The sequence below is a fragment of the Anser brachyrhynchus genome (assembly GCF_964034855.1).
Source record: "Anser brachyrhynchus genome assembly, chromosome: 5".
NCBI classification, from domain to species: domain Eukaryota; kingdom Metazoa; phylum Chordata; class Aves; order Anseriformes; family Anatidae; genus Anser; species Anser brachyrhynchus.
In genome coordinates, this window is record NC_137699.1 from 40,828,534 (window position 1) to 40,856,274 (window position 27,741).

The 27,741-nt window shown below is 40.6% G+C and overlaps 2 protein-coding genes across 20 annotated transcripts in view; one reads left to right on the forward strand and one right to left on the reverse strand.

Annotated features, from left to right (window-relative positions):
- Positions 1-5,378, reverse strand: part of SLC25A21 (solute carrier family 25 member 21) — a 254,983-nt gene extending 249,605 nt beyond the window's left edge. The window contains exon 1 of the mRNA XM_080592971.1: positions 4,969-5,378. Within this exon, the coding sequence (XP_080449097.1) occupies positions 4,969-5,035 (67 nt within the window). The 5' untranslated portion in view covers positions 5,036-5,378. The remainder of the gene's footprint in view (positions 1-4,968) is intronic.
- The window catches only part of MIPOL1 (mirror-image polydactyly 1), a 192,985-nt gene continuing 169,816 nt past the window's right edge, over positions 4,573-27,741 (forward strand). For 3 of the 19 annotated variants that reach the window (XM_080592929.1, XM_080592930.1, XM_080592932.1), the window contains exon 1: positions 21,750-21,846. In XM_080592929.1, the coding sequence (XP_080449055.1) occupies positions 21,785-21,846 (62 nt within the window). In that variant the 5' untranslated portion in view covers positions 21,750-21,784. Of the gene's footprint in view, positions 4,994-6,496; positions 6,658-8,188; positions 8,833-21,749; positions 21,847-27,080; positions 27,233-27,741 lie in introns of those variants that run through there. The other 16 variants (XM_080592931.1, XM_080592933.1, XM_080592925.1 and 13 more) reach the window with 15 other exon arrangements.

Sequence of the window (27,741 nt, forward strand, 5' to 3'; positions counted from 1 at the left end):
CCTGTACAACTATTACTTAAGTTGTTTCACAGCTTATGCTGGCTGGCATACCTTGCAGTGATTTTTGTCTGCCTAATGCCTCTAGTGACAGGAGGACCAAACACTGCTTTCAATGTTATATTTGCATCCAACACTCTTACTCTGATGATTGGCTTTCCTGCTTATAGATCTGGTTCAAAGGAGTTGCTGCAATCCAGGATAATCAACTTTGTCTACTCCTGAAATAAAACACCTCTCAAAAGAAAAGGTTTGGACTTTCAAAGGAGCTTAAGAGAATTAGACTCCCAAATCCTATTAGATTTCAATGCAGCTGGAAACCTAACTCTTTCCGAAAAAATCAAAGCCAAGAGGTCTAGACAGGCAGAAATCCTGCTGTTTCATGAAAATAAGGAGAATGAGAAAAAAAGACCAGCTCCAGTTATTCTTACATAGCAAGTAAATGCTTTTCTTTAAAAAGCAACCAACCAAACTTCATTTTATACCGACTTTTGCATATTCATCTTGCAATAACAGGAGGCCAATAACTCATGATAATTTATTACATGGAATTAGCAAAAGAAATATGCTGAATTACAGCAAAAAAAAGTACTTAAAGATCCAGTCAATATTACGGATTTGACAGACATGTCATCTTTGTATTTATCACCTATTACATACAATAAATAAACCCTTCAACATTTTAACTTCAAAAATAAAGATGTTTATCTTATTTATTTGAAAGTGTATGGGAGCAAAAGAACTGAACATAAAAGCTCATTTATATTTACTTTCTATTTATGTTACCTATGGTTTTAGCTAATTGTTTCCTTCTGCAGCCTTTATTATTATTATTAAATACACACCTATACCAAGCAACAGCATCCTATAACCTTCCAGGTAACCAAATTCAGCTACTTCACTCAGCCAAGGGTCATCTGTGCAGTTGTTTAAGATGACATTTGCACTTCATGCCAGGTGCAAGGCCACACCTCGAGTACTGTGTTCAGTTTTGGGCCCCTCACTACAAGGACATGGAGGTGCTCGAGAGAGCCTAGAGAAGGGCAACGAAGCTGGTGAGGGGTCTGGAGAACAAGTCTTACGAGGAGCGGCTGAGGGAGCTGGGGTTGTTTAGCCTGGAGAAGAGGAGGCTCAGGGGAGACCTCATCGCTCTCTACAGGTACCTTAAAGGAGGCTGTAGAGAGGTGGGGGTTGGTCTGTTCTCCCATGCGCCTGGTGACAGGACGAGGGGGAGTGGGCTAAAGTTTCGCCAGGGGAGGTTTAGGTTGGATATTAGGAAGAACTTCTTTACTGAAAGGGTTGTTAGGCATTGGAATGGGCTGCCCAGGGAAGTGGTTGAGTCGCCATCCCTGGAGGTCTTTAAGAGACGTTTAGATGTTGAACTTAGTGATATGGTTTAGTGGAGGACTTGTTAGTGTTGGGTCAGAGCTTGGACTAGGTGATCTTGGAGGTCTCTTCCAACCTAGACGATTCTGTGATTCTGTGATTCATCATTCATACTGACTCAAGGGACAGTTCCCAGCATGTCACGGCAAATCTACCCAGGTATCACACAGTGTAACTTGCAGTATTCAATTCCTCTTTCTCTGGAAGGATATTTCCATTGACTTTGCATGCAACATTACTTTATTTCTTTAATTTCTGCCTTTTCCATGCTGGCAGAAAAAACAATGCTCTTCTGATCTTTATGAATTAGAAAAATGATTCTTCTGTGACTTTAACCCTTCATTGACTTGGCTGCTGAAATAGCCTTTAGGTTTCCTAGATATATAGCAATCCTGGAGTTACAGATTCCTAAGTTCTTCTTTTTGCAATGAGATTTACAGTTTAAAGATTTTGTTTTGTTTAATTTTTGCTGTACATGCCACACATGCCTCAGTACAATCAACCGCTAGAGAAAAGGAGCATGCCATCAGCTCACTGTACTGGAAGGGACCAAGCTTAACAATAAAGGGCCCCAGTTCCGTTTCAGTCAACCTCCTGTTCCTTGCTGCAATCATACACCAAGGCAAGCAAACAAAATCAAGTATTTTCAGTTATGGCATTGACCTCCACTCAGGAATCTGAAAGATGGGAGCAAACTGAAATGGCAACAGGAAAAAATATGCCAAGACTAAGACTTCGTACTTGAGATTGAGTTCACCCTCGGGAAGCAGAGCTTTCAACTTGATATGGAGTCAAGCTGTGAGCCACCCAGAAGCAGATGCCCCCCCTGCCATGGACATGAAGTAGGCCTGAGATCCCATCACGCCTGAGGTCTACAGTTCAGTAACATCAGAGCACCACTCGAGTTTATCTTTAACTTAGAAATGTCTCAGTCAGCCAACAGTCTGTTTAAATCTTTTCTTTTTCAACACTGAATACTTTCATTTCTCCTTACTTTGGCATACTAGTATCTTCTATTTTATCAGTCTTGTTGACTAGGGGTCATGCTTGATTTCTTTTTCCCCTTCCCCTCTCTTTATTAAGTACATGAACAAGTCCCGTCATCTTCCATAAAGCTTCAAAAATCCCCTTCTTCCTGTTCTGACAGCTTAGGCTTATCTGTAATCATTTTCCACTCGACCTAGCAGAATCACGTCTTATCAGATCCTTTTGCATCAGACACGCAGATGCTAAATAATGTCTCATTTTACATATGCAGACAGTATTTCTGACCCTTCACTACACCCACTCTGTTGTACAATTCATTCCCTGACTACCTGGCTACTTTCCTATCACTGTTTTGACTAAGACACAAAATTATGGCACCTTCCTTACAGCTTCCTACTCTCCTCTCCTTTTTTTTTTTTTTTTTTTTTTTCTGAACTGTGTGAGTTAAGATTACCAGTACTTCTTAAAAATATATTCATCAATTCACCATCATATGCATTTTTTTCAGTTTCCTACTAAATACCACTCTGTGGTACAGGTAGAGAAGACAGTCTAGGATATCTGTGACATTCACATGAGGCTACTAAACACGACAAAAGCTCTACAAGAGCCTTATGTCCTTCTGCAAAGGCAGCCAAAAGCATGTAGGGTGTCTAAAAGAGATATTGGAAAACTAAGTTCATGCAACCAAGTTCCTTACAAGGGTGAAATACTAAGTACACTCTCAGGAACTCATGCCCTCCATCATTTCATTTCTGCTTTCACCTTCTCTATGGTAGATCCACACTTGTCTGAAATTTAACCATTGGCCTGAAGACCTCAAAGCTATGGCCTTCCTCGTTTGTCTTCTCTTTAAATCACAAAGTACACCACCGAGCTTCTAAGCATGTGCCAAGAAAGTTAATTTTCAAGTTTGATCCACTTCCCTCCAATACCTTAAAACCCTCACTTTGAGCCATAGACTTACCAATCCCTCAGACACGATGCTATTGTTAAGAAATAAGGAAAAATCCTTATTTATTTCAAAAGCAGTGAGTAGAGATCTCTGGACAGATTTAAGGTTAGTGATAGAGTTAAGGCACCTGTCTGACCGGAGACTAAGAAAAAGTATGCAAGCACCTTAAGAGCATATCTCTGGATTAGATTCAATAGGCTTTCCTTATTATATTTAGATAAATAAATAAATAATAAAAAGTGTTAGGTGCAGATTAGTTGTCTCCTTGAAAGGAGAATGCTGTCACTTTAGCATTTAAGCCTACCAGGTAAGTGCAAATAGTTTCCATCCTCTCTGTTCATCACCCCCAAACACACTTCTGGTTTCCAATTCTAGTCCTTCTGTAGGACTCTGCCTTCATCTCAGTGACAATTTTATTTCCAGTATGTTAGCCAAACTGCCTGTACCTCTGTGAACAAAGAACGGTGCTTGTAAAGAAAGCAGGCTGCCTTCAGAGGATGGACAGATACTGAGTTAGATCAGTCTGAATCAGTAACGTACAGACCCTCAGCTATGGGCAGAGAAATCTGTCCTCTTGCAGAACATCTGCTGGCAAAACATCTTGGTATCTCTCCAGATACGAAGGGACTTTAAGGGGCTGGTGCAGATTAAACCCTTCCTTTCTCTTCTAAGGGAAGAGGGGGATGGTACCGAGCCGAACCTAAAAATGCTTTAGGATTTTTAGAGCTATGTAAATCCAGTACGCTGGCAGGGCCCGGAGGGCTGACCTCTCTGCTTCTGGTGTGATGCCTCTCTGTGCCAAAGCAGAGGGCTGAAAACAAAGGCTATGCAGAGTCAGGAGCACACAGAGGAAGCACACAAATGAGTGTTGGGGGCAGGAACCCACGGGAGTGGGTTTAGTGGGAGCCAGGGAATTAGAGGGAAGGGAGTGCCGCTCATGTGTTAACCAGGGCATTACATAAAGCACGGCTGCCGTCCTTCACATAAAACACAACACGGCAAAACAGTGCCGTGACCCTGAAAGAGACACTAAAGAACAATTAAAACACAGTGCATAGCTGAAATGCCAACGGGATTTACAAACATACCCTGCAACAGCGAGCCGTTGTGCAAACACTCGCCATGCTGTAGGCTCACGTCAATATTTTAGGTTGCTTCTTACTTAGGGGAAACAAGAAACTGAACCACCAGTGCTTTCATTGGGCACGGACAGACAGAAGTACGTGGCTTCGACACGCGTGGCTTGCAGCCCACAGGGGAACCCCCCACCGCAGTTCGCGGAGGGCCACCGGAGGCTGCTGCGGTTTAACGGGACTCGCCCGCCGGCCTTATCACCCGAGGGGCCGCGGGGTGTGCTCCAGGGCGATACACCGAGCCCCGGGGGATGCCCGCCCCCGGGCAGAGGGGGTCTGCACACTCCTGCATACTCGCAGGAGTCGCAGCAGCAGCCCCGCAGCGCTGCCCCCCTGCCCCGGGACCCCCGGGGCCGCCCGCCGGGGGAGGAGCCGCCGCCGAGCGGGGCCGGTCCCCGCCGCTCCTGTCCCTGAGGAGAGCAACGGGACGGTGGCCTCGCCTCAGCCCGGCGGGGCGCCGGTGCGGGGCGGGAAGGGCTGAGGGCCCGCGGGAGGGAAGCGGCCACTTACCCGCCGAGCCTCCGGCGGCGATTTGGTGAGAGGCCTCCTGAAGAAAGCCCGCGGGCTGCCGAGCCATGCTGAGCCGCGGGGCGGGCACGGGCGGCCGGAGAGCGGCTGCCGAGCCGGGGCCGAGATGGCGCGGGGCGGGAGGGGGCAGAGCCGGGGGGAGGCGGGGGCCGCCGTTATCGCCGGGGGGGCCGCGGTTATCGGCGGGGGGACCGCGGCCGGGCAGGGCAGGGCCGAGCCCCGCGCTGCGGCCTTCGGCAGCCCGCGGGCGGAGGGCAGGGCTGGGCTCGCAGCTCCTGCTGGTGGCGGCCGGGATCGGGCTCTCCACCCGCTGCCAGCTCGGAGAGCGGAGCAGCAGGCGCCGGCATCCCCCGCGCTGGGGACGGCGGTCGTGTCCTGTCAGGGGACTGACGGGGAAGGTCTGTCACCACACACCTTGGGCTTTCGCTCCCCTTTTGGGGCTTTACAGCACACACTTCTTGCAGTCCTGCTCTCCACACGGCGAACGCCCACAAATTCCCCTGTGCTCTACTTCCAGGAGGGATCGGGGGTGCCGTTTGGTTCACCCACCGTCTTTCAGAAACATACTGTACTTTGAAAACCTTTGGACTTTGGTTCTAGCTCTTCAGTGTTTGTTGGACCCAAGTCTTTTAAGTGGCTATTACAGGTCTTATGTGGACCCATTGGTTCCTCTTGGTAAAGTAAACATGCCATAGGCTCCAGCATTGGGACACAATCAGTCCTGGTTTTGACAGTCCCCAGCATTATTCTTGCTTAGGCCAACCAGCGCTTTTCCAGAAGATGCCAGGGAACAACAAGGGGATGATGCGGGCCAAAGGCTCTTCTGCAGAGGTTGTGTGGGAGAGGCTATGCAATGGAAGGGGAAGACAGGCTACCTGTATGGATGTGGAGCACCAAGGACATCTAGTCTCAGGGCAGAGATACATTATATTGAGTGCCAGATTCGTAACAACATTTAGGTTAATAAACTACAGCTTACACACTTAGTCAGCAACTCAATACCTAAATGCTTTTATGGATTTGGAGCCTCCAAAAGCAGATGCAGTATCACAGGTGGTCTTTTGCTTTTCCTGTTGTATCACTGAACCTGTTCCACTAGTCAAACCCCTGGGTTGCCAACATCTAGCAGTAAATATTTTTCCTTATGACTCCAGTTTCTGTCTTCTCCCTAACTGAGTACTACTGTGGTTTCCCGTATTCTTCTCCATTTCCTCTTTTTGCACATATCTCACAGCCTCTAATACTGCTGATTTTTATTAACTCAAGCAAAGCCTTATCTGAGCTCAATGTTTCTCCTTTTCTAACAGTGAGAGGATACTTACTTACAAGCATGATTATGTTGGTTTTGGGAAGAAAGCAGGACTACTGTTGATTTCAAAGGAACATTTATTAGTGTTAAGAAGATGGATTTTAAGGGAATGGCTCTTGAATAAAGTTCTTGAATGCTTGTTTAACCAATCACTTAAATAATTGGGGATATTTATTTATTTATTTGCTTTCTTGCTGACAGACCTACAGTGTTAACACAGACAAGGATATCAATTGTGAGTGAGAAATCCTTCACAAGATCTTCAAAGTGATTCCGAATACTGTTTGTGATCATGGACATCTTGAAGAAGAACTAGGAGATTAGATTTGCTGGTACTTCTTCAGAAGAGAAGGAAAAGAAAGGTAGTTTTTACATCGTTATGTTTTAACTTTTCTCACCTAGAGAACAAACAAAACAGATTACTGTTACCTTACAAGGGCATCAGTTTATACTAGTCTCTTAAAAGCATAGATAATTTGTAACTAGTTGCATATATTTAGTCCTGCAGCACAGCTACTAAAGGCAAATGTTGGTACACAGTTTTTTTCCAGTCCTTACGATTCATATTAAGCTAGGTCTGTTTAATATGTTAAAGGTTGAAATGAAATGTAGCCTTTGATAATTCAGAGCAAAGATAAGAGAAAAGCAAAGTTTTTTATTGCTAAAGTGTGAGAACATAAGTGTTAATAAAGAGATAAAATACTGAGTGTGTAACCATAAAATGGAATAATAGGTCTACTATTCAGTTATATAATTTGTATGCATCAGCAAATAAACAGTAACTTGAATTCTTTGATAGATGTAAGAGCAGAGTGAGGATTGCTGTGGCAATACAGAATAAATTCCTAAAATTAATAAATTCCTAATGTGCTGACCTTTAAGTAATTAAAATCTCAACTTCAATGTTTCATTAACATTTGCATTAGTTCCCCTGGTTTTGCTCTTTGAGACTGCTGCTCAATAAATATAGCAGGATCATCAGGTCTCCGGTGTTCTGTATCATCAAAAAACAGATGCCAAAACATCACTGCTTTTTTGTTCCAGGGACATAGATCTCACTGTGCAATGCTCCCTGCGATACAAACAGCAAATCTAGTATTATGGCGGACTTTCCGTAGTAGTTCAATGGTAAAGAGAATTTGGAATTGATCAGATGGTGAAGAAACTCTTTAGTTACATTTGTTTTCTGCACAAGGTGTCACTGCAACAAAAAGGTTTACATTAAAAAATAAATTGCTTAGAATAGTGTAAAAAATGTTCAGAATGCTTGTAATTTTCATAGAGATGCATTGACAGAATAACATAACTTCCTTAGAAAATAAATTCTGCTATTAGGAAACTAGTAAATCTGACTCAGAGTCTTCAGAAAAACAGATCTATTCACCCCAACACCATTAAATTCTCTTGCTGAAAGTCTCTCATATATTGCACATTTCCCTCCCTACTCTCCCTCCAATCGAAGAGAAGCATTCCCATTGTGCGGGTTTCCTAAAGCACTTCCAGACTTAATCCCATTTTCACATGGCCTCTTCCCAAGCCGCTACATGTGGATCCACACTATCCTCAATAGCCTTGGCGGTGTGTTCCTCTCCGTGTGCGCTCACCACGTGCATTATCGGTAAGAAATACCGCTTCTAGCCCACCTGGGCAGCACTCCAGCGCCAAGCCCACCAAGAAGACAACGACTTCTCTCGGTGCATGGCCAGCAGGGGCTGTTGGAGACGCCAGCTCCCACGTTCCCGTCACGGGGAATCAGGCAGCAGGCTCCCGGCCCACCACAGCACCCCGCCGTTCTCCTTGCGCCGCCTCTCCCGCCCGCAGGGCGGCGCCGGCCGCTTCTTGCCCTGCCCGAGCCCGAGCCCGAGCCGGTCCCCACGCCTGGGCCGTACCGTGCCCCGCCCGCGGCCCTTTCGGCCACTGCGCGGCTCCCGAGGGCGGCGCGCTCGGCTCTGCTCGGCGTTCCTCCTCCTCCTTCTCCTCCTCCTCTTCCTCCTCCTCCTCCTCCCGGCCCGCCCGCCCGCTCCGGGGCTTTGTTGTGGAGGCTGCGGCGCCGGGAGCGGGCCCGCGGGGGAGGAGCGCGCAGGTAACGGGCCGGCGGGGCGCTTCCTTCGGCGGCCGCTCGCGTTGGAACCCGGCCCCTCACCCGGGGCCGCGCCGTGCCCCCGGGGCTGCCCGCAGCGAGCTGCCCGCAGCGCCTCCCCGCCGTCTGGCGGCTCGGCCCGTCTCCTCGCCTCCCCCGCCGGGCCGCCGCCGCCGCTTCGGGGGCCGTGGAGCCCCGGAGCAGCCCCCGGCGAGGCGGTGGCTCCGTCAGCCTCACCCCGCCCGGCTCCGAACCGGAGAAGTCGGGCAGCGAGTTGCCCGCTCTGGGGTGCTGGGCTTGGGGTTTCGATTGGTGTTACTGCAGTGAGGAGGGGGGACACGGGCAGGCTGGCCTCTGCACGGAGGAAGGGCAGCCGGTGGCAAGGTTATTCGGAGGCTACGAAGTGAAACCTTTCCCAAACAAGTTCAGCAGGTCAAAGCTGGATCTGTAAAGTCAGGTGAGAACAGGATGTGGAGGGTGCTCAGACCAGTACTGCATTACAGAGAGGGAAAAAAAGCCTCATGCACCAAAAATGCCAAAGTAAAGTTTGCAGCCCGTGCTTTTGTTTTGAACATGTATGACTTAAAAAGTATCTTTGAGAAGTTCTAATGAATTTTAAACCTCAGCTTCTAGGACGAGTAAGTTTCATACAAACCTGCTTTCTTGATGCTGTTGTAAAGGTCAGTTTCATTTGAGGGGAAACCGACAATGCTTTTTCAGTGTGAGCAGTTCAGAGAAAAGACATCCACTCTGTCTGAGTACCCTGAGGCCTGTTTTACCTGTGACAGCACACATCTCCATGCTGCCTGTGGAGCAGCTCTGCTGGCATCCAGAAGTAGCTCCAGGGGGTTGAGGTGGTTGGAGCTGGTTGTTGTTGGACGTTGCTGGCCCTTCATTTGGGAATGCCAAGTGCCTTGCAGCAGCTGGGTGTCTTCTGTAATACTTCTGCAAGCTGTAGCTACGGTTAGAACAGTCTTATATTAACCATGCTTTAGGCATGGAAGGAAAACCACTTAGCCACTGCAGAGCTGCTGCTTCTGTCTCAGGCAATTCCAGAAATGGGAATTCTGGAGGTTGTGAGGCCTGTAGTTATTAGGACACTGTGATACACCCACCTTCTGTCCGTCCTTAAGCATCTGTTCTTGGCCCACCGTGTTACTCCAGGAATATACAACCTTGTTTCAATCCCAAACCACCATTTTTATATTCTTTGCTTGCCTAAATATACTATGGCACTGACTTATTTTTTTCTAAAACTAGGTCCTAACTGTTAAGGTAAACATGCTGTGTTAAGTGACAACTCTGTTTCTGTTTTGGTTTTGTTTGCTTTGCAAAATGTAGTCATTCACAACAAAGTCCTTCAGCTGTTAAGCAGATGTGTGAAAATGAGCTATATATGGAGGAGGTACCACGGGCATGGTGGCTAGGGGCTCTTTTGCCCATCACTGGTGAAGGGATCAATGCTAATTTCATTCTCTTGAAGGTGACCAGCTGAGGAGAAGTTCCTACAGTACTAGTTGCAGTATAGACAGTGAGTGGAAGGGCTGGGCAGTAAAATCAATGTACAGAAGTTATGAAGGGACAGCTGCTGCTGTAGGTTTGGGGAAGGAGGCAGAGTTGGGATGCAGCAGTGACTGCACAGCTTCACGTAACAGAGTGATAACGTCACTGGGGAGATGACATCCCCCCCTAGAACTTTGCTTCCTGGTAAATTTGCCTGCGGAGGCGACATCTGGGAGCAGAATATCCATTTACCCTTTTAGCCATTTCTTCACTAGTTTTAGATGTTTTGTCTAGTTTTCTTTGAAATGCCTGGACTGATGGGGCCCAATCCAAACTAGTAGATCTTGTGGTCAGAAAGGTTGTATAATCTCATATATTTAATAAATGATTACTTATTGTATGCATTTCTGTATATCCTTTTTGAGGTTACTGCACATTTTCATATAATGATATCGAAAGTTCTTTATAGCCTTTTTCTGATTTCCATTACAGTCTGTAATGGGAGTTACTTTCTCTCCCATAGTAGTGGGTAGCAAATGAATTTTTAAAAGAACTGTCACCAGTTTTCATGTGAGAACTAATTAGACTTCATTGTGGGTTTTTCATTGGTTGGTTGTTTTTTTCTTGATTCACCTCATTTCCCTTTTAATCATTAGTTTACCCTGTTTGGAAAAGGAAGTGTTGCTCTTGTTCTTTGCATTCTGTTCTTCTATCTCCCTGCTTTTTAGAAATCATTCTGCATTGTGCTAAATTAGAAATACATGATTATGGTGTTACCTGATTTTCTTGACCATGAAGAAATAAAACAATTGTATCAAGCTTACTATGTATCTTGCAGCTAGGCAAACCCAACGCATTATATTATCTGCAGTTACAGGACTATACTGTTGACACCCTGTAGCCCAGATCTAGCTTTTTACATTTTGTGGAATTTTTAGTTTTTTAGGGTCTCTAGGTTGGTAGAAATGTAAGGAAATTTTCAGACCTTGCTGGAAGGGGTTAGAGGAGGTGGGAAGAATGTTTTTTGGTAATTCTTTGCGGAAAAAATCATTAAATTATTAACTGATAACTAGAATTGGAAGAAGGAAGATACACATGAACTGAGGGTGAAGGGCAATAGATGTTTTAAAGCTTACTTAAAAAAAGAAACAAAAACTTTCTGGGGTGCAGTCTATTAATTTCTCTGCATAGTAATGTTGCAACTGGCAGATATTCCTGAAAGTATGATTTCTGGTATTTGCCCTTACCTTTTAAAGGGGAACAGCTTTTAAGGAGTAACAGAAGCAGTATTGGACCCCTACCTGCAGAAGGGGTTTTTGTTTGTTTGTTTGCTTTTAATTTCTCAAATGGAATTACTTCAATCTTCCTTATATGAGATTTGGAACAGCTATTACTTATCTGTCCCAAGCACAAGTAACAGAAATATGATCACTTAAATTGCATGCTATTGGATATCTATCACAGTGCATCATTACTGTGTATGGGGTTCCTCTGTTTGTTATTGAGCATCAACTCCGTGTGAAAACAGCTTGCTGTATTTACTCTGCACCATTATACTTGGATGAGCCTTGTCAAAATTATTTGCAGATTTGTCTTGTTTTTCAAAGGAATAAAATCGTGTTGGTTCAGATAGTAATTTTGCCAGTTAATTCTTTTGAAAGATTTCTTTGATTTTGAAAGCTAGCGCTGTAGCACCATGACTTATGCTGACCTTTATGTTGACCATCAGAATACCCATGCAGCTTATTTTCTTTTCTGTTTTTATTTACCAGTGCTTTCTGATACAGGGCTGTGAGAAGAGTGATGGGGTGAGGTGACTTGCAGGAAACTGTCTCTCTGTTTGCTGTGAGTTGGGTGCAATGCATGTGCGCAGGATCAATTGCAGGCATGCTTCTGTGGGATGTGGAGGGAAGGGGAGGAAAGACCAAGAAGGGTCCCTGAGTGGCCATGTAGCCTATCCTCACAAGGAAATCCAGCAGCTGGCTTCCTCTTATGTGTGATCCAAGCTTGCATGTAATGCATCAGTAACATAATGTTCAAACATCAAAAATAAAAACATGTCAACCTGTAGGCAAGCAATTATGCCTTCCCCTGTTTAGGCAATTTAAAAAAGAAAGCAGTCCTATATATCACTTTGAAAGTGTCAGCTGAATGCTGTACTTACCTGTGTAAGTTTTTAGCCCATGAGAATAATGGGATCCCTCTACAGTCAGGGTGCAACTGATGCTGTTGGTATGCATCAGCCTGCTGGGCAGCCCTGCAACAAAAAGAAGGGACTCCTCTAACGATATCCAAGACAGAAGTACTTGTAGGGCACTGTTATCAGTTTGTAGGGCATTATCTTTTTTGTTGTTTCTTTTTTTTTCCTTTACTTTTAACACTTTAAAGGAAAAAGGCAGGCAGAATATGAGCAGAATCAGTGTTTGTTGAAATTTATTCTAGAAATTAATGTTGACAAAAGCATATAATTCTGCTGGCAACTTTTTGTATAGATAAAACTATCAATACGTATGTGGCTCTCAGTTTTAACAGGGAATAAAATACACAAGACTGGTTCATCACGTTATATTTTCCTTATTCGAAAGAAGTCAGCATCTATGATATCATTTTGCTAGAGTATCACTTTCTGGTTAGCAAATCAAGGAACAGATCCAGTTTGCCTGCAAGTGAATGGCAAAAGTTCCGCTGGTCACAGTGGCATGGGATTACGCTCTAGGTTTGGAAGAAGTAATTGGTAATGACTTCAGCTCCCGAAGGGCATTAATTTTTGCACCGTGAAATCCATAGTAAATTGAGTTAAGGAGATCCACATAACATGCTGGTAGACAAATGTTATCCTTTCTGTCCTTTTATGTAAATCTGTTGAAGACAGAATTTGATCTTTAAGTTACACATTCATTTAAGTAGTAATATTCCAGCCAGCTATGCTCTAATTTAAATGTTAAGTGTGAAATAAATTAGAAAGATCTAATCTGCTTCAGGAAGGTAGTGTTAGGACAAAGAAGGATTACAATGTTTGGTTACTGGTGAGTTGTTGGGAAGAAGGTGGTGGCAGCTCCTGTCAGAATTCATGGAATGAGAGCATAGTCGTGTGTGAATCCCAACCATTCTGGGAATGCTGTAGTATTCCCACTGCAAGAGAATTTAATGCAGCATCATAGGCTATTGTACTTGAAGTAACTACTATATTTTAATGGTCTTTTAAGAACGTATAGATCCAGTAATGTATGTTGATTTGTACTTTATAAATATAAATGTCCACTTGTAAAGAGAGTGCTGAAGAATTGCTTCGTGGTTGCGTGTGTGTATGAATTCTGCTTTTTGGGACCAAACCCAGAACTTCTGTCATTAGTTGTGAATTTAACAAATGGTACTAAGCTTAGATTCACTTTGCAAAAAGGAGTAGGGCTTTCTGAAGCATGGCAGTTGATATGTATAGAAACGAGAAGGGGAAAGTGTTTGATTTATTTATTTATTTATTGGCAGAGCACAACTAAAAATATTATTGTATCTCGTTTCAGTTTTTAATACACAAGTTAAATATGTTTATAAATATTTGTATTATGAACACTGATTCTTGTTTTGAATGATCTAGGTTTGTTACCTCTGGGAGTAATCAGTTCTGCTTTAGCCTTCTTTCTTGATGCTATTTCCAAATATATATATTTATTCCCTGTCTCTTTGTTAATTCCAATGTATTAATGGGTGGGAAAGTGAAATCATTCTTGCTGCTTACATATTACATCTGACAGTAAATAAAATACCAGTTTAAACTATGTTTGTTTGTTTGTTTGTTTTTCTATCAGTGCAGCATAGGTGTAGAAGCTGAATTGACTGGTAAAAAGGCAAGCCAACTTACCAAGAAAAATGGTAACTTAGCTTGTAGTAACCCTCAGAGTGTAGTTCGAGAACAGAGAATACTAACTGAGTATAATTAGAAAATTATTCTAAGACATTCTAGTGGTCATTTCAATGCCATTGTTAGCAATTGTGCAAAAATAAATATTTTCTAAGTATTCATTTCTCTCAATAATGGTATTTGTGGGTAGAAATATGATATGTAGTTACATATTTTATTAAGTGATCAGTTAGTCCTACATAAGAGACATTAGATGATGAAATGTGAAGAAGATGTATATCCTAATGCAGTGTCCTGTCATTTATGCTTGTTGTTGCATAAATTATACCCATCCTATAATAAAGCTATTAGTATTGTTTTAGGTATTATTTGTTTTTGTCAAGTACAGTTCTTAATTTCTATTTTTTTTAATTTACAGTTGCTTTAGGATTCAGTTTCTCAATGCGTTGTCGTGACTCATTCAAGTAAATAAAGTTTCAGGTTCTGTAGGATTTTGCAAGGTTAGGTGCTTGGTAGGTGAGAATGGGGTAACTTGGTCATGTAAATTTTTAGATACAAATGTGAGAAACAAAGTATTTTTCATCATAGTAAGCTATAGTGTGTTTGTGTGTATCTGTGCAGGGATACAGGCAGATTTTCAATTTTCCATTGTATCAGAACGTTAGGATGTGGCTTCCCTGTCGAAAGAGTTTGCTATAACCATTGTAGGAATCATTTGCTCCTTGGAACCTTCCTTGTAATGAGGAAAAATGGCATTAGAAAATAGCCACCACAACTTGAAGATCTGATGAATGTTTTCTGCTGACTCTTAAAATGATGCAAATGTTGTAGGATTTAAAGTGACCTTAAACACTAACCAACTTTAAAGTGTGTGTGTGTGTGGTTTTTTCTTTAACCCATTGGAGTTGTGCAGCTTTTTATTTGGGGCACACATTCCTAGTTTTTGTAGGGCAGCTTTTTCTGTTGTTTTACTGAGGAGAAAAAAAAAAAAAAAGGGAAGGGAAGGCAAGAAACATCTTATGGAGAAGGTAACTGAAAAATCGCCTTTCCCATGTTTTTGTCGTGGACAGAAAATTATATTTGGAAACTTATTCAGTTGAGCCACAAGAACAGAATTAATATGCTGATTACCAGAAACACTGTCTTTGTGTTTCCTTGCCGTGTCCTCCCTGAGACCTTTTGGTTCCTTCTCCCTGCCCTGGTGAGGTGGCAGCTGTTGGTAGCGTGCTCTAAACAGGGAGCAGCTTTGTCAAGCCATATTTTGTCTTCAGATAGCTTGAAGAAAAAAGTTTCCCTGAAAGCCCTTGACACCAAGGGAGTATTATTCTGGAGAGTGGCAAGGAAAGGCTGCTTTCTTCAGTGCTTTGGCCAGCAGCAGGAAGACTGAGCAGAGCTTTCATGTGTTCTTCAGTATTTCTGAGAACCCCAAAGGTCTGGTGCCTTTAGACGGCATAAGCATTTGGCAGCTCTCCTTTGACTGCTTTACCTCGGGCTGATGTGGTATAGACAGTGGCAGTAGGAGGCGTTTTCTCTCTTCTGAAAAAAAAACAAACAGCTAGATCCTGGAAAATTCAGAAAGTATAATTCTAAAGCATTTGTTAGAATATTCTTTTTCAGTGAAGGCAAGCTTTGTTTTCTTTTTGTGGCATAATTGTGCAGTGCTTGTTTTTACTTTTAATTATGATGGGGCAACAGAGTTATTTATACAAGTAGAGTGCCAGCTGACAATATGGATTTTCTGTGAAGATATCATTCTTAAACATAAATAAATCTGAAGTCCCAAATGTGAGAGACTGACTTCAGCCGGAATCTCAGCATTTTCTGTATGTCATCCAGTAACGAAAAAAAAAAAGTCTCTGTACTTAGGCCAGTGTAAAAACAGCACAAATATACTTCAGTCTCCTGGGCAGGTGATAGAAATGCTAGCAAAATTACACAGTTCCACTTGGACAGTAGTTGATATTTTTACATATTTTTGAAGTGTATTACCTCCTTGATAGAACTACAAAAATGTTTCCTTATACTGAATGTCTTTATTCCAAATATCACTAGGTGAATGATACAGGTGGAATCAAGGACGTTCAGTTACTCAGTAATCAAAGTAGGACAGTTAATGGCAGATACTAATATCTACATTTACATATGCTAATCGACTTTTTTACACTTTTTCTATTTTGCTTCTAGTTGTTAGGATACCATGAGCTTGCTGTCAGGGAAAACAATTTAAGATAGAATAAAAATGAGTCTTGAGGTAGTTAAATACCTCAGTTCACTTGACCTGTATCTGAAGGAAAACAAACAGTTATTAATAGATCTATATTTGTCTATCTGTACGTAATGGTATTTATTTTAATTAGACCACAGGAATCCTGAACTTAAACTTTTCTCTTTGCACCTGATTACATATGATGAAAAAGGATGTGGTTCCACACCTATATCCTTCTTGACTGATGTCATTGTTCCTTAAGGAGGCAGCAGCAACCCCACAGTTGTATTCAGTTATGTTTTAAAAATGAATTTTGATTAATATCTTAGTTTAGCAAATGAAAATCCACCTTTAAGGATTAAATTTTGTTTTTCCCTCAAGTTCCAAAAAAAAAAAAAAAAAAGGCAAAGAAGCATTCTGTTCTCTTTGTGCAATGCTTGCAGCTATCTTCTACCCGAGTTCACTGTAGGAGGTTTGTCCATTGGTGTCTTCAACCATCTTTTTAGAGGGACAAACTAAATTGGGAAAATACGGCCCCAGGTAGGGCTGTGTGAATTCACTGGTGTCTTTGTTCGCTGTATCTCCCTGCCCATAGTGCCTGGGTTTTATTACTTCCTGCTCTGTTCCTGCCTTCTTGCTGCAATGATCTCTTGGTTGTTTCCAGGTGTTCCTGGCTAAAGTCATGCTCTCTCTTCCTGCAGAGGTGTACAAAGAGATGTACTATGAGCGATATAAGTATTTCCATGATTCTGTTACCCTGACTTCGTTGTTCTTTTGCCTGCTACAGTACTCAGCCCCAGTTAGCTGGCTTAAACTTGGTGTTGAGTAGGGGACAGGATGCTCAAAGAAAAAGGCAGGGGGGAAGTTGTGGAACCCACTGCCCTTTTCTTGTGCTGTCTCTTTTCTTGCACCAAGACTTAAGTTAGCTGCTGATCTTCCTAGGCATGCCTTGGAGAAGAGAATTGTTGTGCCTGGTCAGCCATTTGTTGGCCTTGCCACCTGGGTGTGATCACCAGTTGGGTGTGCTTGCTAATTTCTCAGCTGTTCCTTTCCAATCCCTGTAGTAAGCCTGTTCAGAAGTAGATCAGGAGTGTAGAGGTGTATGTTGCTTCTTGTGGAAAAATAAGGGGTTTTTTAGGACAGTTTTCAAACCGTATTTTACAAATCCTAAAGGATAATAGAAGTTTTCATATACATACACCTCTCCCTACTCAGCAGGTGTGTGCACATGCATTTGGCTGACAGTCTTCTGCTGAACCAGGACTGAATACCCGGACTTCCTTAGCAAATAGAGGCATAAGCTAGCGGGTGGGAAGCTTGCTGCTTGCCGTGCAGTGCCAGCAGCCAGGAGATGGAGCCTGTGCCCCCAGTGGGCCTGGGCTACACTCATAGGGTCTGCAGGTGGAGATCTGCACCTGGCCCTGTGGCTGCACCTGCCCTGCTGCACCTAGGGTGTGACTGGGGGGGGGTCTAATTAAACATCCAGTATGAGATTTGGGTGCCTAGTTTTATAGTTGCTTTTTTTTTTCTTGCTAATGCTAACTGCTAATCCCATTGAAACTATGTGTTTGAGCACTGAGAACTGTTGAGCAGCACAGTGCATAAATTCAAAATCAGCAGTAGCTTATCCTGCAAATTCCACATTTGGCATGGTGTGTCAGCATCCCTGGATTGTGGCACGTGGCTCAGCTAGTCGATGGAGTGGATGTGGTTTGTTCACATCGGTGTGAGCTGTTTGGAAAACTGTTAAGAATATGCAAGTTGCAAACAACTTCTTTAGAAATAAATTTACTAGGTGCGGTCTTGTAGGTAGACCGGTTACTACTCTAGTGTGAGTACAGTTGCTAAGTAATAAGGTGCTAATTTTACTTGAAAATGTGAGTTACAGCTCTTAACTTCAAAGGGACAGAGCAGGATAATATTTTAGAGGTAATAAGAGGTAGTAAGTTTTTTGTTGTGGTGAGGTTTTTGTTTGTTTTTGTTTTTACTGCCAATATGTATGTATTTCAAAGATCTGCCAGATCTGTTCTGTGATTGTAAAAGGTACACACTTTGTGTAACATGTACCTCGCATTTCTTATTTGAAATTCTAAATGACTTATGTTTACACTTTGAAACAATGGAAAGGGTGTGGGTCCCCAGGGCTCCTGCTCTGACTAACATTTCTCTGCAGTCACACTCCTGTGCAGTACCTTATAGCACAACAAGAAAGTAAGATCGTTCTCAAAGACTGCAGATTTGTCTGATGACCATATGATTACTAGGTTAAGTTGCAAGTAGAAATAATCTTTGGAAATGTGTTTCTCTGTGCTGGTTATTATGAATGTGAAACCTGCATTCAGACATTAGGGAATGGGGTTTAAAGTGAGGTGAAATTATTGAGTTAGAATTCTGCTGAAATGGTATAATTTGGTTTGCTTTATTTGTTTCGATGGTTAATAGTTACTTATGGTTTGCAAAAATGAAATCATGGGTTTTCTTTAAGATGGCACATTAACAAATTGCAATACAGCACTGAAGGATGGATCGTGTCTGGAACTCACTCTCCCAAAGTGCAACCAAATATGTTTGTTAGACATTTAGTGGAAATTGCCTTCTAATTTCTCTTTGTGTCTGCCATCAATAAATGCTGGCAAAAGTAGAGACAATTAGAAAGTAGTCCTATTCAAGCATTAGTCTTTTCTAAAGCACTTTAAGTTTTTAAAATATCACTTATTTTTCAGCCCACTGCATGTAGTTGTCACCTTATCAGACCATTGTGATAATATGTGCGGCAAGTTCTGAAGTCTGTCCCTGAAACAGATCAGTGATGTGTTTTCAAGAGGAATTTTAAAAAAACAAAACTGAAAACAAACAACCCAACAAAACACAGAAGAGTTTGAATTGGGATTAACTGTTGTTACAAGCTAGCAGTTTTGAGGAGATCAGATTGTGGCAGACATCTGGGCAAAACACTTAGAAAATATTGACAAACCCCAAGCTAACCCCTATTGCTAACAAAGCAATTAGAATTCAGCCTCTGAAAGTGATCTTGGAGTACAGGCTTTCATTTTTGGTGGAGATAGAAGGTGCAGGTGAAAGTCCAAGTAGACAAGAGATTAGGCAGAATAGTGTCATCTCAGCCACCTTCCTCCTGAACAGAAAAACAAAATAGTTCGTGCAAATAGTGCATGGTGCAAAACATCAGAAGTCCGAGTGTCCAGAGCTATCTGTTATCCTTCTTCAAATATCAAAATACGCAAACATGATGACGAGAATGATGATACCTTTAGTTCTGAGGATATTGCCCTGGACAATATGATGGTAGAAGCAAAAATCGCCTACCTGAAGCCCAGTGGAAAGTGTATCATTTGGATAGCTCAAGTGCAGAAAAACAGTATGGTGCCAGGCAGGAATATTATCAAAAAAAAAGCAAGCTGTAGAACATAAAGATTTGGTTTGTGTTTATATAATAATCTGACTGACATCAAGGGAAGTATTACTAAGTTTTAGCTCATGTTCTTGTTAAAAGAGTGGGGTTTTTTTTGGTTTTTGTTTTTGGAGAGGGAGGGGACTTTTTCAGGAAAAGTCCGTTGATAAAAATTTCCACGAAATACAAGTTAGAGCTGAGAAAACAAATGGTCCAGAAACTGACATTCCAACAAACATTTGCCCTTAGAAGCAAAAGAAGAGCTTAGTAATCTTCTGTGAAACATGAAATGAGTCAACAGAATAGGTTTGCTGCTCATTAAAAGGTGGGGAAGAAAAGACAAGCCTTCATTAAACTTGTTGGCCTTAAAATGTTTTTAAAATAAAAATTAAAAAAAAAAAAAGTTTTGCACCTGCCAGTGTATAGAGATCATGAAAAGATGACTGATAGCAAATGGTTTTCTACGCTTGATGCATCGGTAGAATTTGGCAGTTGCCCTCAATCAAGTGAAGACCCACATCTGTGTGTGTTCAGCTTTCCTTATGTATCAGCACCTGCTTCTTTTGAGAGCCATTTAGATTTTATGTAGTGCCTGAAGCATTTAGCAGAGGAATACAACAAATGTTTAGTAGCAGATCTTGAAGTCTGAAGGAAGGGAGGATGACAAACATGTAGAACTAGCAGTTGTGGGAAGCTCTGGGAAGATGCAGGGCTTCTCGGGTCTGGTTTTATCTCTTTTGATCTGAAAGATCTCAGGTGGTAACTGAAACACAGTAATTCCAAATGATAGTATGGGCAGAAGTAATAGAGTTTTCTCCTAACAGTAAAGGGTACCATGAAGAGCTATTGAAGATCACCTGTAACATAATGAGATTTCCCTACTACAGTTTTTCTGTTAGCAGGTTACATTCAGTGGGGAACGAGCTTTTAGGCACTGAGCCCTTTAAACAACTCATGCGAAACAAGAAATCATAACATAGAGCAGGGACTTCAAATCATCTGTATTTATCAGGTGTGATACAGCAACTGATTGGAAGGGGCCTGTTGGTCTTCTAAGGTCTGAATGGTTTCCGAATGCAAATGGGGGGAAACGGAACACTTTGACAACTGCAGTCTTGCATGGAAAGCTAATTTGCATGAGGTCATTGAGCTTTTTATAGCTTAAATTTGCATCTTAGCAGTAGGAAAGGCCAAAGTTTTAGTGCTTGGAGTTCAGTGTTCATTCAGAGGCATAAGCTTGCTAGATCTAATGCAAAGCATCTCACAAAATGCTAATTTTTCTGTTTGTAAGCATATACCCAACGTATTTTACTATCTGGCTGATGCTTGGAAACAGATTTCCTGCTGGACTAATTACCCCTAATTGTGGGCTAATTACCACTATTTATGGTACTTTTGTGTAGCAATAAAGGAAACTAGCAGGAGAAACTGGTCTAATACTGACATTTATGAGATAAACAACATAGACTATACTGTTCTTGTGTAGTACAAAATTTTAGTTGATATATGATTCAGGCAGCTAAGAGGGAAATTCAACCAATAGCTAAAATATTTTAAATTGTATGCGTTGGTGACAGCCTTTTCTGAAAGCTGAATGGCTTTGGTGGTGATTTTATTCTTATTTCCCTTTGGAAGTGGATTGTGTGAGCTGGGGAGTTGTGCTTGCTTCCCTATTTAGCTTTGTAAATGTTGTGCTGTTCAAACTGACATTAATACTTATCCAGCAATGATCAGTTTTCCTGTTTCTTTGTATCTAAGGCACAGATTCCAGGTGGGTGTCACAAAACCCCTTTTTCCTTTTTTTCTTGTTTGTAGAATAGAGTTGAATCATTATTTCTAGAAGGAGATGGTGATTCATTCCAGTAATTCATACAGGAATGATTTACAGTCTGATACAGGAAGGACGTTCATATTTGAGCCTAGATCTTACCAAAGTTTTTTATGCTGGTATCTTTTCTTAAATAGCATCAATTGCCTCCCAAAGATTTTTAACTTATTTTACACTGTTTATATGTGTGTCTATTTCTATATATTTAAAGTAATTATGTATTAGGATTTTAAACTGTTTGGTTTTTAGGGTCTGGCCAGCTTAAAATTAGAGCTAGTGTTCTTTATCTCTAGTTATCTGCTGCAATACAGCTTTACTGAAGGATTTCTTTTGATCAATTTTTCATAACTTGAAAAAGCTGTAGGAGAACCCCTGTACCTATTTTCATATAAAATCATAACATGAGAAAAATAGTACAGGAATGTTTTTCTGAATCAATTAAGAATGTACTGCATTGTCTTGATACCAGATAAACAATTTGATACTCATATAGAGAGTTTCATATACATAAATAGGACTTAGATAAACTGCTTTAATCGCTTATTTGCTCATATCTTCTGATTTTATAGTTAACTTGGGAAGCAAGAATAATCATTTTTGTTGTATGCTTTTGTGGACTGGATGTAAATTAATCGCAGAAGTACAGCGTCAGCATGAATTAATTATGTAAGTAAGCCAAATGGCTATTTCATTATTTTATTTAAATGGCAATAGCTTGAGAAGATCTTTTGTCTTAACAGATTAGCCAGAATTCATTTGAAAAAGTCTTAGTATGTTTAAGGTAATGGAAAAAAAATCACTTTCAGTACATCCTAGCAGAGATCCTGTTTAAAACAGATGACAGCCTGTCACGTTCAGTAGCATATCAGTCATCAGATTTATTCTAATTCCTTAAGCTGAACATTTCATTCAAGCCTGTAGATTGTCTTGTCAAGCTACCAAAAGCTTCATAGCTTTCCTGTCAAGCATATAGTTGCACCAGCAGTTCACAAATAAATGCTAAGCTGCAAAAATGTTGTTTATTTTCTTTAACCTTTTATTCAGTTAGCTCTGGTGTTCTTCGTGTTATTTTCTCCACATGTGTTTATCGCAAGGTATTTGAGGTACTACTTCATAAGCATGCCTCATCCTGACCATAGCCACTTCTGACCAAGGGCCACTCGTTTTGCCGTGTGTCGTTTTTGCTCATAGCAGTCTAGACCACCATGATTATGACATTCCTGCTTTAATCACAAAGGCCAAGTGAGCAGCTTCGTTTGCTGTAAACGTGAAGGAATTCCACCGCTAGTGTGCGGGAGGCACAGGGGGAACCAGTCCTGCCTTGTGCAGGGCAACTCTGCTGGTGATCTGCCCTGTATGGAAAATTACAATTTTGTTATCAGCCCGTATAGCTATGTCATTCCCACTTTATCAAAATGTCTTTGGGCTTTTTTCTTAATGCTTTACTGGGCATGTTTGTGCACATGGGACATAGCTGAATTGGGCTTCTTGATTTTCTTTTAGATCTGCTGCCTTTGAGAACAGAAATTTTTCATGTCATGTTTTTTGTTGGTTTCTTTTTTGACCTTCTCTTCTTCTGAGCCTTTTACTTTGCTTAAAAGAAAGCTTCTGTGTAAACTGTAGCACTTGCATACAAAGTACTTGAGCCTGTGCAGTAGTGAGAACTTGGCTTGAGACACAGTTGACTTTCTTTGACATCAACATGCATATGTCTAAGAGCAGTAAAACACTGGGGTGGTTAGTTGAAGTAATGCTAATTAATGCTTGTGCTAAAAAAGCAAACAAAAAAACTAAACTACTAAGTTGGTGCATTTGTATAATTTATATTTAAGTCCAAAAAATTGCTCAGTGAAGTGAGTTTTCAAGTGTCACTGAGAAGCACATCTGAGTTAGACTAATGACTAATATTAAATTGCTAATGCTATGGCATTGAGTGTAAAGTTGTGACTGCCCTTTTACAGGGAAAAAAACTTCCTTGCTTACCTTTTTCAGCAATAATAAAAATCTAAGCTGAGTGTTAATAATTGTCCAGAACCACCAAATTCAGATTTCTACTCTACTTTCTACTGTTCTTCACTGGAGCTTGTGATTTCTTCTAATATGTGTTTTTTTTTCTGTCATTTGCACACAGTGCTACATTTTCTTCCATAATCAGGTGTTTTTCTTTGTCATAAAATCCTGCTTTTTTATATACAATGTTTTGATTTGCTGAATGGCAAATATATTCTTTTAGCTGGCTTATTTCTTGAACAGGTATTCTGGAAGACAGTGTACTTGTCTAAAAATCAGCTGTGGGGTTGAAGCCCTAGATAAAATCAAAGCCTGAGTATAAAAAAAAAAAAGTTAAAATGTCAAGATAATGAAAAGTCAGAAAATAAATGATACCTATTACTAATTTTGACTTTTATTCAAACACAGAAATATGTAGCATAGACAAAACCTGATTACAGAGAGATAAATTAGAATTTTACACAAGCATAATTGTTTTTTCGTATTTTACATTTATTTATAAGATGAAGGCTTGGAATTCTCAGTATAAATCACAGTATGGTCCTAATGAATGCCAAGGTCAGTAGATGGAAACCTTTTCACGTGCAAAATGCATTTCTACTGTGGAAAATATCAGTTGAATAAAGTGAAACTGATAAGCACCACCTTTCTTACTATGGATTCTTCAATTGCATTATAATGTTAGAGATCTGGATATTTTTGGTTTTCAAAGGAGTAAATATGTATTAACTCTCTCACTATCCTCCCATACGTTACCTGTAGCCAAATTAACATCTTATTAATTAATATAAAACTTGCTTAAATTTTTGGCCAAGAATGGAACTGTTGTTGAAATATCACTGAGAAATTAGATTGGCCCTGTAAAAGCAGACTTGTATGTACTGAAGATGTGGTTGATGGGATCCAAATGATGCATAGATGTTAGATCCCACATTTTAAGAATGATGAAAAGTGGTAAGAAATAGACTTCTCAAGGTATCGCCTACTTCACAAAAACGGTTAACTAGACCTGACAGGTTATTTTGTCAAGCTGGATATTTTAAAGAAGTGTTGGCTTTCAAGATGTCTTGATCAGCTGCCCTCGTTATGTAGAAATAGTCATTTGTACATCTGTTACTGGTTATAAGCTCCAGGTTTTATGGGCTCCTGTTGAAGTACCACTGTCCCGAGGTCAGTGATTTGCTGCTTTTCCTTGTGTTAAGTCATATCAGAGGGTTGTGGCAATGGGTAAGTGACTCAGCAGCCCAAGAGTGCTGATCTGATGTTGTTGAACAATTCCTCTAGGTAAGTCTTGGGACTACAAACAGTCTTTTGTGTTCTTCAGAGCTCTAATTTGTGAGGTTTTAACTTGTTCCATTTCGTCAAAGGAAGGGGCTCTGTGAAGGAATCGGAATCTCTGTCTGATCAGGATCTTTGTTGGATAGACTTCAAGGTTTTGTGTGCCATCCGGTTTAATGAGCATGAAACTGTGGTATGGCACAGGTCAGCAGCTTTAATTTGCTGGGCTGATAACCAGGTCTTTGAGGTCTGCTCCTCAGTGTGACTGGGCATTCTTTCTAAATAGCAAAGGTTGATGAAACTGCAGAAGGACTGATAAGGAAATGCAGCTCCCTGTGAGATCAGACTCACTTTATTTTTGATACAATGGGATTTCTTTGTGGATCATAATGAGCCCATTTCTTATGCTAAAACTGTTAAAAGAACACTAGTATACCCAGTTGAGTAGTTTGTTTATGGCACCCTAAAGGTACGAAAGAATAGAACACCCATGAAGGATTCCTTTAATCATAAATGTTATGGATGAGTGTGTAACGGTTGCTTCAAGAGACTCTTTTGTCCTGGGATATACATACAGCCATCCAGTTAAGGGTGCTTAAGTTAGTTTCCTACGCTAGGTAGTGTAAAAGTATGGCAACGTAATCATGGCTGGGAGCAAAATTTAGGTTTTTGCTTTCAGGACTCAGAATTTGATGGTAGCAAAAATAAACATGGTTGTGGAGTGTAACACTTTTTCTCACGCTGTACTGAAGGTGACTACCGTGCAGGTGTACAAGGTAACTCTAATTAAAACAGTTTCCCCTTGAAATGTAATTTTGTTCCTCCTCTTCACTATCCAGTGGTAGACTAATATTTGTCTCCAGAATGTTTTTCCAGGATCTGAAGTGGAATTACAGTATCTGAAGGTTACTAAATATTAGGCAAAATTTATAATTCTCTTCATAGTTTAAAAGTATCTTTCATATTTCAAAAACCCTCCTGGATGTAAAATTCTTTTGGCAAACATTCACTGTCTTGCACTTATGAGAGAAAACTTACTAAAAATAGCATATTCTGTTATCATACTGAGGTTCCCCACTGCTTATATCTGCCCAATAGCTTGTTTCCTGTTTGGTATAATATGCGCTTCCCAAGTTTATCTTAAAAGTTAAAAAACAAAAAACAGTTTATTGAGAACCCATTTAGTATTACATATTACATTTTATTTCCAGTAATGCAGCCATTCAGCTTGTTATAGAGATCAGGGAAATCAAGAATTAACTGTACATCTCTAGTTCTTAAGAATCCCACATGTAGTGAAAATAATGCAGTGACGGATACATATATAGGTACATGTGTGTGTGTTGATGTTGATTTTTTTTAAACTGTAATCCAGTAAAATACAATTATTTGTAAAAGTATTCCTGTTTACTAATACAAGTGAGGAATTTGATATTGTGAGTAAAAGCAGAATTAATTCCAGTTGCTATAGAAATTCTTTCAGGATAATGTTAAATTTCAATTCATAAAAAATAATTTTCTCCAAAATATTTTGAAACAAAACTATAACTTGTTACCAGATTTTAAAATTGTGTTTGGAACAAACAATTGTTATTTACATGGTCTCTGGACTTCTCAGATATCTAGAGATGCAGGTTTTTAGGAAGGTGTTTCTTAATGGTTTTCTGAGAGGATGAGTGGTTTTTTTTATTTTTTTTTTTCCAGTCTGTTTTGAAAACACTCTGGGAAACCTTCAAATCTTAAACTGCCTTTTCCTTAAATTTAGCTTTTTTAAAGTGAGCATCTTTATAAATCAAAAGTAACCTTGCCCCTCAGTGAAGTTCAGTGTGATGAATAAATGAAATTCACCGAACTCTTTTCAGGCAGGATGAGCATATTCTAATAAGCTAAGTTATATAAGGCAAAAACTACCAACTAACCACTGTACGTCTTTTTCCAAACCTGTCTACTCAGTACATTCACAATCCAACTGAATAACTGAGTATGGTGAAATACTGCCTTGAGATCAGAAGGAAGCAAAAGAGGACTGTTACTTATTGACATGTTTTCAGAAAGGGAAATAACTGGTTAGATGTTGTGGCTTTAAATTCTTGAAGAAATTAAAAGAATGATGAAGTACTCTATGAATGCAGTGTCAAAGTGACATAACTTTATCAGAAAAATTACGCCTTTTTTATGTTAAAGTTTGAACATGTTAGGATTTGCTTTTGACAACAAGAAGTCATGTTAAGTCTTGCCTTCGACAGCTAGGTGTCATAAAATCACAGCAATCAAGAAAAGTTGCCTTTGTTCATAGTGTTTAAGAAATATTCCAAATGATTTTCTCCCTTCTTTCCTCCCAGTTTGACTGTGAAATAGAAGGCTGTTTAGGATTTTTTCTAATGCTGTATTAGGCACAGAAGACATCCTAGTGCAAATGCCTAACCTTCTTATTAGCTATTCCTTCAACATGAAAGGCAAGATGAAGCTCTGGAGTCTAAAAGTCTTACAGTTTCAGCATGTCCAAGAATATCTTCAGAATTGTTCTATTTGTGTGTGTGTATATAAAATCTCGTGTGTTATCTATGCTTATGTTATCAAGTCTTCTTGCTTTATTTTGTTTTATTTTTTAGTGATGCCCAGCAGTGCAACTTGCAATGCCCAGAACGTCTGACAAACAAGCCTCAAACTGTTAAGCAAGATTATGTGCATGAGAAAGCAGACATCAAAATGAGCTTGGGTTTCAGAAGTGCTGTCTAAGTAAGGATTTTGCCTCCTTTGTCTAGTAAGTGGATTTAGAGCTCTTTTGCTCCGCCCAGGAATAACTTGTGGGGCCAAGATTCAGCTGCTCTCTCAGCTCTCTGAAACCTAACCTAATTTCTTCTTTTCACCTCTGGTGTCAAGTGTTGTGGCAATTAAAACATTAATGTAGCTTGATGAATCAAGGAATAATGAGTGTTAGATATCTGAATTTATGATGAGGTTGCAAGAATGAAGAGAACATCCATCTGTTTCTTTTTATAAAAACTGAAGAGAATAATCTTGCTGAAACTGGCTTGATAATTCTAGGTCTGGAACTTTTCCAGGATTTATTTTTTTTCTTCCATTTGTCTTTGTGGAAAGAATCTGATTTTTTGAAGCTCAGAACCCCTAGTAAAAACTTCTTCTCCAGTTATATAACCTTCAACTTACCTGAACCTCTTTTTAGTTTGTTCTTAGAGAAATTCTTTAAGGCTTCTTCATCGTAAATTATTTTCATGTTTTTAGCCAAATAACATGCTTTCTAAGGCTTTC